Source organism: Homarus americanus, unplaced genomic scaffold, assembly GCF_018991925.1.
Source record: "Homarus americanus isolate GMGI-L3 unplaced genomic scaffold, GMGI_Hamer_2.0 scaffold31037, whole genome shotgun sequence".
Lineage (NCBI taxonomy): Eukaryota > Metazoa > Arthropoda > Malacostraca > Decapoda > Nephropidae > Homarus > Homarus americanus.
In genome coordinates, this window is record NW_024722227.1 from 20,485,737 (window position 1) to 20,501,548 (window position 15,812).

At 37.5% G+C, this 15,812-nt stretch overlaps 1 protein-coding gene across 1 annotated transcript in view; it reads left to right on the plus strand.

Moving 5' to 3' along the window:
• LOC121862410 (probable RNA-binding protein 19) overlaps nt 1-15,812 on the plus strand; it is a 92,526-nt gene that overhangs the window by 37,843 nt on the left and 38,871 nt on the right. The window contains exon 8 of the mRNA XM_042360677.1: nt 9,633-9,772. Coding sequence (XP_042216611.1) covers nt 9,633-9,772 — 140 coding nt within the window. The remainder of the gene's footprint in view (nt 1-9,632; nt 9,773-15,812) is intronic.

A 15,812-nucleotide genomic window follows, 5' to 3' on the forward strand; every position in this document is an offset into this window, starting at 1 on the left:
AACCGTGTAAAGCGGGGTAATGCTGTATAAGAAAATGGGATTGTGTAACAAAACCCATTTGTAGTGGTATCCAGAGGCAGAAGTAAGACCTGTGTATGTCAGTGGATCTGCCTGGCCATGAATCATCTTGCGCAATGTTCAGTGCAATTCCATTTATCTGAACTCATCGGGACCAATGATGGTTCGGATACCTGGACATGCCTACAGGAACATGTACTGTAATAATTAACATTAGATCAAAATTCACTTCAGCTGTAGTTTGACTCACTGGGAAGGGGGAAAAACTGGGGATGAGGTGCCTGTGAGATAACATGTTGCCATTGTTACTTGTAGTGAAACTATAAAAGTTGTGGAATAATCATTACAATACTATAATGTGGCTTGTAAATAAAGAAAAGTAAAACCTCGATAAATCGGACTTCAATATATCGGAATTTGCTTTTTTTCGTACTTTGAGATACTCTGGTCACCAGAAATACTAAATATAAAAATTAAGTGCATGTTATAAGAAATAGGGAAGTTTAATAAAAAAAATCTTATGAAAAGAACATCACTTACTCACTGAATACTGTACAGTGGTCTAATCAGATTTGCTATAGGCCTACTGAGAACTAAGACTCTTGAGTTTGTAAGCAGGTTGGGGCTGATCAGGTGTTGCCGCATTCATCAGGTTTATTTATTTATTGATTCAGTATTATATTCTCATATGATTGGCCTCTTATGGTTTATGGTTCATCATGATTAATATAACATCTTCAATAATAAAGAAAAAATACATACTGTATGTAATTTGTAATATGACTTGAAAAAGTAAAGGATAAGCTGTATTCGAAGGTTGTTTACTCAAGATGTGTTCGTGTGAGAGCTTTCAGTAGACCAGCTTACAACAGGGGTCACTATAACACACTGTATAGTATTTGATATGAAGATACCTTCCTAACAACGTTATTTACTACCTTTGAGTGTTATATGATGGCTCAATTTGGCTACTTGTACACTTAGACCATTGGTTCTTTACCTTTTTAGGGTCGCGCCCCCTATAGCAGCTGGTCCTCATCTCCACATCCCCCTCCTTCCTTCATATAAAATTCTAAAGCAATTTCCTCTTGAATTAAATAGGAAAATTGAGAAACTAGTTTTTCATTCGTTACTGTAATAACTTTGATTATTCAAAAGAGTCTGTATAAGCAACTCGTTAATACAGGTACACAACATATTTAGTGAGAACACATTTAGTGAGATTTTTGACACTGCTTCTGAGCTGCCAGATCCTGAATACGTGCCTTGTGCCAGAGAGATAACAGCGCAAGTCCCCTTCAACGTTCAGCTTGTTTCTGTATTTGGTCTTGACAGCAAACCAGTGGAGAAAATGCAGCCTCACAAAGATACGTAGATCCAAACATCGTCGGAATCCGAACAGCTTGACGTACGGTTCCCGACACTATTACTACCTTAATTCAGTCACTTTTAGTGGAATTTTACACTTTGATTGACGTAGATACCATTTACGACTTTTTGAAGTATCTGTGGGGAGCAGAAATCCAAGTAAGGACATACACACACCTGTTAAAGCCATTACTTATTTTTGCTCTGGGTTCGTGCCCCACCCTGGAAATTACTCAGCCCCCCCCTCCCCTCCCCGGTTAAGAACCGCTGACTTAAACAAATGATTAATGAATAAACCAGGGTATATGCAGATGCATTAATACTTTGCACTGCAATATTTCTTATTAAGTGATGATAAATACACTACAGTACAATAGTATTTATTAAGTGGTGATAAATACACTACAATATTACTTTTTAAGTGGTGATAAATACACTACAATAGTATTAAGTGGTGATAAATACAGCTGCTCCCCGACTTACGACGGGGTTAGGGACCCAAATCCAGGTCGTAAGTCGAATTGGTCGAAAGTCGAAAATGTAAAAAATAATACATAGAAAATCTAAAATGAAATACAGTACAGTAAAAGTAATCAATAATGAAGAATGAATACAGTGTTACTGTGCACATACCTTTAATGTACTGTAGTCAGCTGAATGCACATGGGGCCCCCATAATTTTCTAATTATACATGGAGACTACATTAACTGGATGAAGCAGAGGAGGAGACAGGGCTGGGTGGGTCATCAATGTCGCTTTCTTCAGACAGGCTAACATACAGGGGAAACTTGCTTGTTGAAGGTATTGGATCATCTTTAGGGTGTGAAGAGGCTGCACTGGTGGGGCGTGAGGAGACAGCAATGGGGGACTTCTTAAAATAGATGTCCAATTTAGACTGCACAGTTTGCTTTTTCATTTCATTGTAAATCTCTCTGTAGCAAGCAAGTGCACCTTGGATCATTCTGTTAACTTTTGCAAAACGCTCAACATTTTGATCCATTCTGTGTTTCTGTCAAACATTTGCATCCCCTTATTAATTGCAGCAAATGCCTCTGCCATTTGTTTCACTGAAAAATTTTTGGGGGGTGCAGGTTCTTCTACATTTTGACTCTCTTCTTCCTCTGCAATTTTCTGTGCTTCCAGTTCAATAAGATCCTCGTTACTTAGCTCTTCTGCTCCACTTTCAACCAACTGCTCAACATCTTCATTATCAATTTCTAACTCTAGCTGCTTACCCAACTCCACTATCTTGTTATTAATTGCAGAAATTACTTCGTCTTCATTAAATCCTCTGAAACTGTTCACAAATCTTTTCAGGACTTTCTTCCATATTCCATTCATGCACTGACCTTTAACCTCATCCCATGCTTTAGCTATGTTCTTTATACATTTCAAAATGTTGTAGTCCTTCCAAAACTCTCTGAGCGTTTTCTCACCTTCAGTAGCAGCAATAGCCTGAGCGAAGGTTGTACGTAAATAATTTGCTTTAAAAGCAGCATTAGCACCTTGATCCATGGGTTGGATGATAGAGGTAGTATTAGGTAGAAGGTAGACTACCTTAACATCAGGGTGCATGTCGTCCAGGTGTGGTGGGTGTCCCGGAACATTATCCAAAATTAACAAAATCTTGAATGCAATCCCTTGTTGCAGACAATACTCCTTGGCTCTTGGAATGAAACAAGTCAGGAACCAATCCTCAAACTGTTAGGGTCATCCATGCTTTCTTATTACTGAGATATAACACTGGCAGTATGTGCTTGCTGACATGTTTAAAAGCCCTTGGGTTCTCTGAATGATATATCATGAAGGGCTATATCTTGAAACCAGCTACATTCCCCCCAACAGAAGTGTGATTCGGTCCTTGAATCCCGACATTGTTTTCGCCTCTTTGTGGATGTATGTCCGTTCTGGCATGCGCTTCCATAATAAGCCAGTTTCATCCACATTAAATATTTGCTCAGGCAAATAATTTCCCTCCACGATGACACGATCTAGCTCCTCCTTGACAGCTTCGGCAGCACTCACATCAGCACTTGCTGCCTCTCCACTCACCTTTACACTATGCAAACTGTAGCGGTTTTTAAACCTTTGGAACCACCCATGACTTGCTGTGAAGGTTTGGCCGCACTTATCTCCTGCCTGCTCCTTCAGGCTTTCGAAAAGGCTTCATGCCTTAGCCTGTAGGGTTAGAAGGCTTAAGGGTACATGCTTTTGTATCTGATCTTCCATCCACATCACAAGTAATTATTCCATCTCATGAATAGGACCTTGTCTTTTTTTCATTGTTATTGTTACCTTTATAGGTGCTGACCCTTTCACTACCTCACGAATACGTTCCTTGTCCTTGAAAATTGTCAATATGGTCGAGTGCGAGAAGCCTAGGTCGTGTGAAATGGTTGCTATCGTTTTTCCATTTTCTTACTGCATTATTATCTTAATTTTCGTCTCAAAAGTAATTGACTGTCTCCTTTTCTTCTGAACACCACCAGCACTCTCACTTGTACGCTTGCCAGTCATTCTAAAGTGAATTAGATACGAAAATATTGTCAGTACAAAGCGCAATCACTATCGACAACAACGACAGCTAAACACCAACTAAGCGCTCTTCGTCGTGGGTGCTGTAGCCACGAGGCAACGCGACCCAGCCCATGCGACGCTCTTGTGCGGGAAGGAAACATTTCAGTCTAGAAAATATGCGCGTCATTTGAAAAAATTTTGGTACCGACTGCGGCGGTCGTATGTGCGGGTGGTTGTACCGACTGAGGCGGGTCGTATGTGCGGGTGGTTGTACCGACTGAGGTGGGTCTTATGTGCGGGTGGTCTTAGGTCAAGTATGTCATAAGTCGAGGAGTAGCTGTACATTACAATAGTATTTATTAAGTTGTGATAAATACACTACAATATTACTTATTAAGTGGTGATAAATACACTACAATAGTATTTATTAAGTTGTGATAAATACACTAGAGTATTACTTATTAAGTGGTGATAAATACACTAGAGTATTACTTATTAAGTGGTGATAAATACATTACTGTACTGTTCTAATTTACTATGTGTTGAAGACAGACATTGTGGTAAGCATGAATGGTGAAGGAGCTAAGCCTATCAGCTGTTTGCCCATTGTAAACAAATGACTCATGGTATTTAGTGTGGGATTCTTTTTTTCAGGAAAGCTGACTCTTTAAGGTTAATATTTTATCAACCTGCCACCAAATGAACCTAAATTATATGAGAATTGTGGTGGAATTGCATAAAGAAGTGTTTTAGGAATCTTGGGAGAGAGGGGGAGGGAGCAACCCACCCCCCTCTACCAGCATCTGCTCCCAGACAAACATTTGTCTTCCACATACAATATGCTCCTACACTTATTTGTTTTTATTTTTATCTTTATAGTACTGTACAGTATACAGTTTTCTCTGTATTCATAAGACAAATTCTGTGGTTACTTACATATAACACTTTACAGTAAATAACAATCATCTCGGTGACAACAGTTGTTGACAACCAGACTTAAGTCTGATTTTCAACCCAGAGAGTTCTGTTTCATATTTTTTTATTGTTAATGTAATGTTCTTTTAATACCCTTGTTATACACTTAAACCTTAGTTGATGAAGTGGAGTAATAACACAACAACAACTGATTTTTATAAACAGTTCAGATGAGCAGTATTATCTCCAAACCCCCCGCCCGCCCATACATTTGTTTTTTTTGGACTTTCATATTTTGGGGGGACTGGGGTCTGCCCTAATTAGTCCGATTTATCGAGGTTCTACTTTTAATATAAAACTATAAAAAAAGACAAATGAAGAGTATGGGTATGTAGTCTGTGTGTGGGAAGTGAACATATGCATGGATTTGTGGATGCTGTGGGCTGTAACTGCGCCTCCGACTCGCAAGTCGCCACTTGGTCCACACCCCCTCTCCTTGGTGTGGCGTCACTGCACACTCACTGGTTGACTGCCCAACTGAACTGTGTTGCATCTCCCTGATGATGGTTTGAGTGTGGAAGGAGCTAATTTTTTTTTACATAAAATATTACTGTATTGTACTGTATGTGCTATTGTATTCTATGGCATGCTGTGTATCACTTTTATTGTTTTATAATAACATGACATTAGAGCCCGACACCTTTCAACAACCAAAAAGCCCTGCATGCTTGTGCGATTGCAGCACCACCAAAAGGGACAAAAGTTTGGATAAGTTGAAGATTTGGTTAGTTGAAATTCGGATAAAAACTGACAGTGGCCTAAAGTAACTGACTCTGGCTGGAACTTGATATATGGGGTTTTGGTGCATCCCGAGTACAGTACAGTAAGTCCTCGCTTAACAGTGTCCCAGTTAACGTGGTTTCGTTATTACGTCAATACTATTTCTATACCAAGCCCCCACACAGTGTGTGTAAAATCATTACATTCCTGGTTAGATGCTGCTGCTCTGCTCAACACTTTCCCTAGCCCTGTATATAACGTCATCACGGAGTATCAATCTCACTCACGTCTTTGCCAAGTGTGGATGCTGTTGTGTGTTCTGAGTGTCGCGTGTTCACCTTGTTTACGTTGTTTTGCTCTACTTTACCCATTGAAATGGCTTCTAAATTATCAACAAGTTATATTGTTAGTAGTGCTGGTTGCAAGAAGCAATGTAGAAGCATCTGTCGTGTAGTAAAGATGGATGTTTTATATCACTTTGAAGCCAATGAACTTGCTGTCGATATAGGGGTAGCATTAGGTTTACCCGCTATCACGTTGTTTACTATTCATAGCAGTGCTGGCAAAATTATGACCAGTATTGGAAGTGATTCTTTTTTTAGTGCTACTAAGACAAGTCGCACTCATAGTGGAATGATGGAGAAAATGGAAAAGATGCTCGCAATGTAGTCAGTAATTCCCGTCACCCTCCCTCCTTTGGCCATCAGTGAGTACAATATATCATACTAAATGCTAATTAAACATTATTGTTATTTATATCTATGTGTATTTATAGTGCATAATATACATGTATTTACAATCTGTTTACATTGTCTTAATTGGGATGCATGTTATAGGAATGAAGGGAGGTTGGGAATATAACCTACCATATTTTATGGCATATGACGCACCTGAACCCCCATTTCAGCAGGGAGTATTTAGGAAAAAACTTTTGTGTATTTTCCTCCTGCAGCCATAGTTTTCTTAAAATAATATATACAGTTCCAGTAAATGTGAGGAAGAAATAAAAATAATACCAATAAATAAGTTACAACAAAAAATACTGTATTGCTAAACCAATAATTAAAAACCAAATTAAAGATTAACACAGTCGCCAATTGCATACACTCTCTGCTTCTCCATAGTAGTGCAGACCACCAGGGATACTACCTCTGCCTACTCCCTGGCAACACTCCCCCTTCACACACTGCTCTCTCCTCCCGCTCCCCCACTGAGCCAGCTATCTTGTTTGCAAAGAATTGTATATTCCTTTTATGTGTGTGTATGTAATTGAGTAAAAATAAATGAAGAAAGTTACGATTTGTACCTGAAAATATGAGTTGATAAAACCATAACACCTCACAGCTTGGCCCAGTAACCTGGTGGTTGTAGTGATGAGTCTAACTTGGCTACAATGCCACCAGCATTGTTAACGGATGTAAATGTGAAAAGAAAGTTACTGTACAGTTGTACCCCGCTTTACGCGATTTCTTATATACGCGGTGCCTCGCCAGAACCGAACTTTCACTTTACGCGATTCATCTACCCATATACGCTTGAAGTATAATTTTTTTTTTTTTTTTAGCTTATAAAATTCATACAAATTACCCGGCCAGAATATAATTTACATTGCTGGAATTCTTACAATTTGATGATCATTTTGAATATAAACATCATAGATTTTGCATTAGACATACAAATTTTAGATGTAATGTTTACTCTGAGTAAATATGTTATCTTTTGTGCAAAATATATGACATTTATATTCAAAATATTCCTGGTCTTACAAGGAATCCAGCAATGTCAATTATATTATCCTAACTTTAGTCTGAGGTATTATTTATTACTAAAAAGGTAAATATTCTGGTTTTCCCACACATTTATCTGGTAGGGAGGGTTGGTGAGGGGTGGGGGGGAGGGAGGGACCGACCGACCATCTGGCACGGTGTGAAGGATATTTTTTTTTTATTAACTGAAGATATTTGTTTTAGCTCATAAAATTCATACAAATTACCCGGCCAGAATATAATTTACATTGCTGGAATTCTTACAATTTGATGATCATTTTCAATATAATCATCATAGATTTTGCATTAGACATACAAATTTTAGATATAATGTTTATTCTGAGTAAATATGTTATCTTTTGTGCAAAATATATGACATTTATATTCAAAATGTTCCTGGTCTTACAAGGAATCCAGCAATGTCAATTATATTATCCTAACTTTAGTCTGAGGTATTATTTGTTACTAAAAGTTATAATTAGTTTTTTCACCCAACATTTCTCTGGTAGGGAGGGAAGGTTGGGACCGACCGATCATCTGGCACGGTTGGAAGAGGGGGGGAGGCAAGTTGGGGTACTTTGATTGACAGATAGTGTCGTGAAGAATATTTTTTTTTTATTAACTGAAGATATTTGTTTTAGCTCATAAAATTCATACAAATTACTGGACCAGAATATAATTTACATTGCTGGAATTCTTACAATATGTTGATCATTTTGAATAAAAACATCATGGATTTTGCATTAGACATACAAATTTTAGATCTAATGTAATAATTTGGTTTACACAAAGCAAGTATTTCATCTTTTGTGCAAAATATATGAAGTTTACATTCAAAATATTCCCTGGCCTGCAAGGAATCCAGAAATGTCAATTATATTATCCTAACTTTAGTCTGAGGTATTATTTATTACTAAACGTTAAAATCTAGTGTTTCACCCAATCATTTCTCAGAGAGGTAGGGGCCAGTGAGCTGGGAAGAGGGGGGGGGGATAAGAGTCTATTATTTGAATGGACATTAACCTGGCGACTGTATTTCTCTTAAATATTAATTGTGTGAGCATACCATCATAAAATTTAGTTGTTATTTTTACTACAACATAGGTATTGTGTCGGAAAAAGCGGAGTTTGGGGGTCGGGCCAGTCTCTATTGGAATTAATCCCATATGTTCTGTTGTTCCATTTACGCGGATTTCACTTAACGCGGTACCCTGTGGGTTCAATTGACCGCGCAAATCGGGGTACTACTGTATCTGTAAATCTTCATTTATGTCAGATATTTGTAGATTTAAAAATAAATATTGCAGGTATGGCATTAATATATAGTGATGCTTGTAAGAGTTCAGAAATGGCTTCTGCTTAGCTCTAAAGAGTTGGGTGTCTACCATACAGATGTTAATTGTGTCGGGTTATCATCATCAATATAGTACTGTAGTTATAAATCCAGCTTTTAGATTTACACTCATTATTTTTTAATTAAAAAATAATAATGTGTTTAGGTAAGTAATAACATATTATTAATTCTGGAGTTTGGTTAGGTAGAATTTAGCCTACTGGAGACAGCAACTGGGGGATTCATTAACTTATGGGAGACTATAACTTCACATATAGGATACAGGGTGATTTTTATTTATTTTTTTTTTCAGACAAATAAGTGCGTCTTATATGCCGTAAAATGCAGTATGTACTTATTTTTAAGTTTCTTATGGGGAAAATTTATTCACTTAATGGTGTTTCACATAATGTCGCAGTTTACAAGAATGTTACCAAGATGTTGATCGGAGGACATACTGTAGCTGGAATCATCATCTTCAAAGTTTTTACTGCCATTTTTCCACGCTCATATGGGTTAGTCATGATTACCTGATGGTAGTTATCCATATTGAGTGGTGTCTTACTGCTTTTATCATCAGATTTTTATCTCTAAGGCCATTTCTTACATCCTCATTCTTCTTATTTTTGGTCTACCCATAGTTTTTTCGCCTCCATGTTCACACTCATGCGTCTCTTGACCCAGTTGGTTTCCTCCATTCCCTCCACAGGCCAAAACCATCTCAGTCTACATTTAGCAAGATTTCACCATGTTCTCATTACTCAGCCTTAGACTTGAACAGGGTTTCCTATCCTTGAATGTCACATTGCACATTCACCTTGTTATTCTCATTTCAGCTCACTCAGGCTTGTGTATGTCAGCAATTTGTGCTTATGTCAAAATATAGAAAGAAAGACTACTTAACAGATAATAAATTTCTTCCATAATTTTTCAGAAGGTACAAGCTTTAAAGACAAGAAAGCTAAGGAACAAAAAGCCACTGCTGGATCGTGGCACAACTGGAACACATTGTTCATGGGTAGCAGTGTTGTTGTGGATGTCATGGCTGAGAAATACAGCAAATCTAAACAAGAGGTACGTAACTAACCAATGTTCTGGATACTTTTTGAAACCCAAGTGTGTATTAATGCATTTGCACTTTTTCATAATAAAGTTTTTTTTTCTCTGGCAGGTTTATAATATAACATGACCAGGTAGTCTGCTTTGTATTATAAAATCCCAAGCAGCAAAAAAAATTTTTACTGCTGTTTTTCGTTTATGATCTTTATCCCGTGAGCCACCTCATGACCTTTGGTGAAAGCCTTCGGTGCTGCCTCATTTGATGTTTTTGATTTGGTGATAAAATTTAAAAATATATTCGCCAATATGCTTGACACATATTGCCTAGAGCAGGGGTGTCAAACATGCGGCCCAACACACTCTTGCATGCGGCCCGCGGCCCATTTGCTGCTCCAGCCTTACCTTGAGGAGCTAAAACTAAATAGTGAGTGTATCCCTCAGCTGAATAAAATAGTCTGCTGTTTCCTAGAACAAAATACTCAATCAACATCACCAATGAAAGAACAATAAGACTAGTTGCAGAAAGAATTGGTGAATTATCAGAGAATATTAACAGTCAACAAAGTAAATCCTTTACTACATTTTCAGTTGTAATTGATGAAAGAACCGATGTAAGTGATGTAGCACAACTTGTAGATTTTATAAGTGGTGTGGATGAAAATATGCAGGTAACAGAAGAAGTTGTGAAACTAGTACCAATGAAAGAAACAACAAGAGGTGATGACATCTTTGTGGGTTTGGTAGGGGCACTGGATAAATTAGGTGTTGACTGGGCACAAACTGTGAGTCTGGCTACAGATGGAGCACCGCAAATGGTGGGTAGAAAAGCTGGTGTGGCCACAAAATTAAAGGAAAAACTAATAGCTGTGAACCCGAACCATCAAATTTATAATGTACATTGTGTTATACAGTGGTCCCTCGGTTAACGAGCATAATCCGTTCCAGCAGGTTGCTCGTTAACCAAAACCATTGTTTCAATGGGTTTTTGGGTAATTGGTTCCAGCTCACCGAAAATTGTCTAAATTCAACAAAAAAGGTAGAAAAGTACACTTACTTTGAGGTGTGTATGTAGAAGGCTCCTGGATGATGATGATGATGGGAATTAGAATGGGGGTGGAGGAGAAGGAAGAAGAGAAGGCACTGGGGTGGAAGAGAAGTCACCCCATGGCACCATTTCACCCATAAAATTTTAGTTCTCTTGGTGTATTTCAAGATTATTTTCTTTAAATCAACACTGCTCTGCATTATATATTGTCAATATGTAAAATATATTTCAAAATGACCAATAATTTGCTTGGAAACACAGAAAAAAAGCATTTAGTTGAAGAGAGTCTCAAGCAAGATGTTACCTCCACTGAAAACAGAGAGAGACTAACGCCTGTCTGGTGTGTTAACAGGCTGGATGGCACGCCAGAAACTAGTTTCTTTACCTTCAATTATGTTCAATAATTGTTAAAATGACTAAAAAAGTTAATATTAAACTTTTAAAATTATTGAATAGTATAAACTTCTTGATACAGGTTGACAACCCTTTATCCGAAATTCCGAAAACTGAAAAGCTCTGAAAATTGAAAGTTTTTTGTGAAGCAATTTTTTTTTTTTTTTTAAACAGGGATTAGCCCACCCAGGCATAGACCACTGACCCACATCGGAGCCTGGGGGGCAAAAATGTAATGGTAATAATAATTATAATAATACCTGTAATTATTCATAGTAAATGAAAATTTTAATTAAAAAATACACCAAAATAAAATAATAATGATAATAATACTGTATTAATAAAATAATAATAATAATAATAATAATAATAATAATAAAGAAATACAAGAATGAGAAAAAGTTAAAAGTGAGTAACATACCTATGAATTCTTACCTGTATTATTATTATTATTATTATAATTATTATTATATTTATGCCCCCCAGGCCACAATGTGGGTCATTGACTTGTGCCCGGATGGGCTAATACAAAAAAAAAAACTAACCATTCTGAAAACCGAAAAATTCCGAAATCCGAAATGCCTCTGGTCCCAAGGATTTCGGATAAGGGATTGTCAACCTGTAGTATAAACTTCTTGATATTTACTAAAATAGTAAGGAATTTAAGCCCTAAAACCGATTACTGTATTGGCGGACTAATACTACAGCTGGTGGACCGCCAAATGCAAGCGAAAACATGTTGAAGTCGGCTCGTAAAAAACTCGTTAACCGAAGTTAAGAATCTTATGGAAGGTAAATCGCTAACCGAAATCTCGTTAACCGAGGGACCACTGTGCATAAAGAAGTGTTGTGTAGTAAAACATTAAAGATGGATAATGTCATGGATGTTGTTATAAAGACAGTGAACTTCATACACGCGCGAGGTCTGAACCACAGACAGTTCAACTGCTTATTGGAGGAAAATGAGAACACACACGGACTGCCATATCACACTGATGTTTGCTGGTTAAGTCGGGGAGTCGTACTGAAGCGATTTTATGAATTGCGCAGTGAAATACAGATGTTTATGGAACAGAAAGGAAGGGATTTGCATGAACTGAAAGATAATGAATGGGTTCAAGATCTAACTTTCATGGTGGATATTACAGAACACTTAAATTACTTGAATACAAAGATGCAAGGACGCAATAAATTGGTGACAGAGTTTTATGACTGCATTCGTGCCTTTGAGATGAAACTTCAGCTTTTTGAACGGCAACTATCGGAGAGTGATCTTTCTCACTTTCCGACCTTGAAGTCCCTGTAAGGCACACCTGAGTTTCAGGCTGATATCAGCACAAAAAAGTACTGCATCAAGATTTCCAAATTAATGAATGAGTTCCAAGAAAGATTTGCTGACTTTACAAGACTTGAGAAGGATTTTTTTAATTTTTCGGGACCTATTCTCTGTTGGTGTTAATGAGGTACCAGAACATCTTCAGTTAGAATTAATTGAGCTCCAGTGTGATTCTGTGTTGAGGAACAAGTTTTCGAGTGTTGATGTTGGCACATTTTATCAATATTTTGGACCAAATTATCCCAGGATTAAATGTTTTACCTCAAAGATTATGTCAATGTTCGGAAGTACATATGTCTATGAACAACTCTTTTCTGTGATGAACTTGAACAAGTCTCGGCCTCGGTCTCAACTTACTGATGCGCACCTTAATTCAATACTGAAGGTTGCTACAGCTCAGTCGTTAGTGCCAAACTTTGATGCACTGGTCCATACCAAGAGGTGCCAATTATCAGGAAGCAGCAGTAGCAAACAAGAAGATTGATCAAGGTAAGTAAACACTTGATTTGTTTGTTTTTAAGGGTTTCTCAAAAGGGCAGACTAAATCCACCTTTCTTATTTTGTCGTACTACTCACCTAAGAGGTGATTGTGAAGTGCTCATAATTATGTTACTTGGCCCGCATACTGTGTACTCATATTAAACCTGGCCCGCCTTGGCAAATGAGTTTGACACCCCTGCTCTAGCATCTCCCGTTAACCACCAAGGTGACAAGGGGCCTGTATCTAGCCCTGAAAGGCGGTTCACTCTCATCCTCTGTCCTGAAACAGTGACTTTCCCTGAGGACCTCTACCTTCCCCGTGTTTTCTTCTTTCCTTGTGGTTATCAGTATATATATATATATATATATATATATATATATATATATATATATATATATATATATATATATATATATACAGGTTGTACCTCTCTAGTCCGGCATTCTGTGGTCCGGAAACTCCCGTGGTCCGGAACGATTTTAGTTTGTCCAATAGGTAGATAGGCAGCTTTTTTCTTTTTTTTTCTTTTTTTTATTTCTCTGAATTATTATTATTATTACAGGAGTATTAAATTTTTGCCCCTCAGGCCCCAATGTGGGTCAGTGACCTATGCCCGGGTGGGCTAATCCCCTTAAAAAAAAAAAAAGCCGCGGGAAATTAAGGTTTGTTTACATCCGGCAGTTCGGCTGTTCTCTCTCTCTCTCTCTGCTTGTCTATACAGAGTACAACATTTAACCCTTCAATATATATGAGCAGTAAATAAGTGTTGCTTTCATATTCTTATGTAGAGTAATGACGATATATTTTCACATGTGCGCACTTACATACGAGCAGTCTCACTTTTTTTTTTACCATTAATGGTTAGCTACTTATATTGTTCCATTTATTAACATTAAATAACATTACAGGTACTTCAAGCAACCATATTCATTTTTTACATTAATTTTACTACAGCTAAACTCAGGGTCTTATTTTCTTCAGTTTTATATGTAGAACCAATCAGTCACTGGTTTCGTAAGCTTTAACATAAACAATGCCGGCAGCCATCTCGTCTCCTCTAATATTCCACGTATTATTAATAAATTGTATTGTTAATTTTGCACACACGTACATTAATTCAATAAAAACAAATTTAGAAACATTAATTAAAATATATATGAACAGTAAATAAGTGTTGCTTTCATATTCTTATGTAAAGTAATGACGATATGTTTTCACGTGTGCGCATGCGCACTTACATATGCGATCTCTCTTTTTTCTTTACCATTATCGTTAGCTACTTCTATTGTTCCATTTATTAACATTAAATAACATTACTTAAAACAACCATATTAATTTTACTACAGCTACAACCAAGGTCTTATTTTCTTCAGTTTTATATGTAGAACCAGTCAGTCACTGGTTTTGTAATCAACGAAAACAATGCTGTCTCATTTCCTCATGTGTTTTAATATTCTACGTATTATTAATGAATTGTATTGCTCATTTTGCACACATAAACATTAATTCAATAAAAAAGACATTCAGTAATAAACAATAATGAATCTTTTGTACATAAGAGAAATGACGCTGTTTACACGATTATGCACGTCGTCTGCACGTTGGCGGGCCGTTCAAACCCGTCGAAATTCAAGTTTCCGCCGTCAAAATTTTTATTTATTTATTTTTTTGTGTGTTCCAATAAAATACGTTAAGAATTAAAAACTCGCGAAATTTGAGAAGCTACTATACGACATTTAACCCTTCAATATGTCTTCAAAGAGACCATGACGCAGAGAAAGTGGTGCTAGTGCTTCCAGGCATAAGCACAAGTCACTATCTATCCAGGAAAAGGGTGAATTTCCATGGTCCGGCAATTTCCATGGTCCGGCACCGGTCAGGTCCCGAGGTTGCCGGACTAGAGAGGTACAACCTGTACAGTACAGGTAAACCTCTATTTGCGGTGGGGGTTAGGTTCCCGAAAACCCAATCGTAGGTCAAAATATCGGAAACCAGGTTCATTATAACATGGGGTTCAATGGGATAGGTTCCTGGGCAGTCGGACACCCATATGTACTATCACAAAAAAAAAATGAATACTAAAAGCAATACTACACATTTAAACAAACTTCCCATATCCTTAACAACAAGCCCGTGTCGTTATTACATGTCTCCTTTGAGGTTAAGGGGACTCTTGCAGATGGAGACGACACTCTGACTCCACACAGCCTCTGGGGAGTCTCATGCTGCTTCACAATGTCAAGCTTCACCTCCAGAGAAATGGTGTTCTTGGTTGCCTTGGCCTTCTTTTCTGGGAAAAAAAAGTTGCAATGGGGATATGGTAGGGGATTAGTGGGTCTCATGTTGCTGACCTGACTTGATCAATATCAAGTGGAGGTTGGGTGGAGAATTAGTAATTTCATTCAATATCAAGTCACCCAGTGTCAGGGTTGGGGATTAGGGGGTTTCATGACCTGAAGATGTCTATAATAAAGGCAAAAGCTAAATAGCAAATATGTTTATGGCTAATAAAAAAGTATAAACTTTTATTCACAACATCTGCTCTAATTGTGTGAGAAGAAGGGAGAGGATCAGATGAGACCCTTTCCCCTCCCCAAGAATGTGGTCAATTTGGGGAGCAGGGGTCGCTCTGTCCCTCCCTTACCACCACCTCCTTGCCCTAGCGAACAGCATCTGTTTTAATTGTGTTAGAGAGATGAATTTGATACCATATTGATCCTCAATAAATTTTCTACAGGAGTGTTTCAATAAAATTTCCTTGAACAAAATATTTTGACATTATATGATAATGAGGATTAGT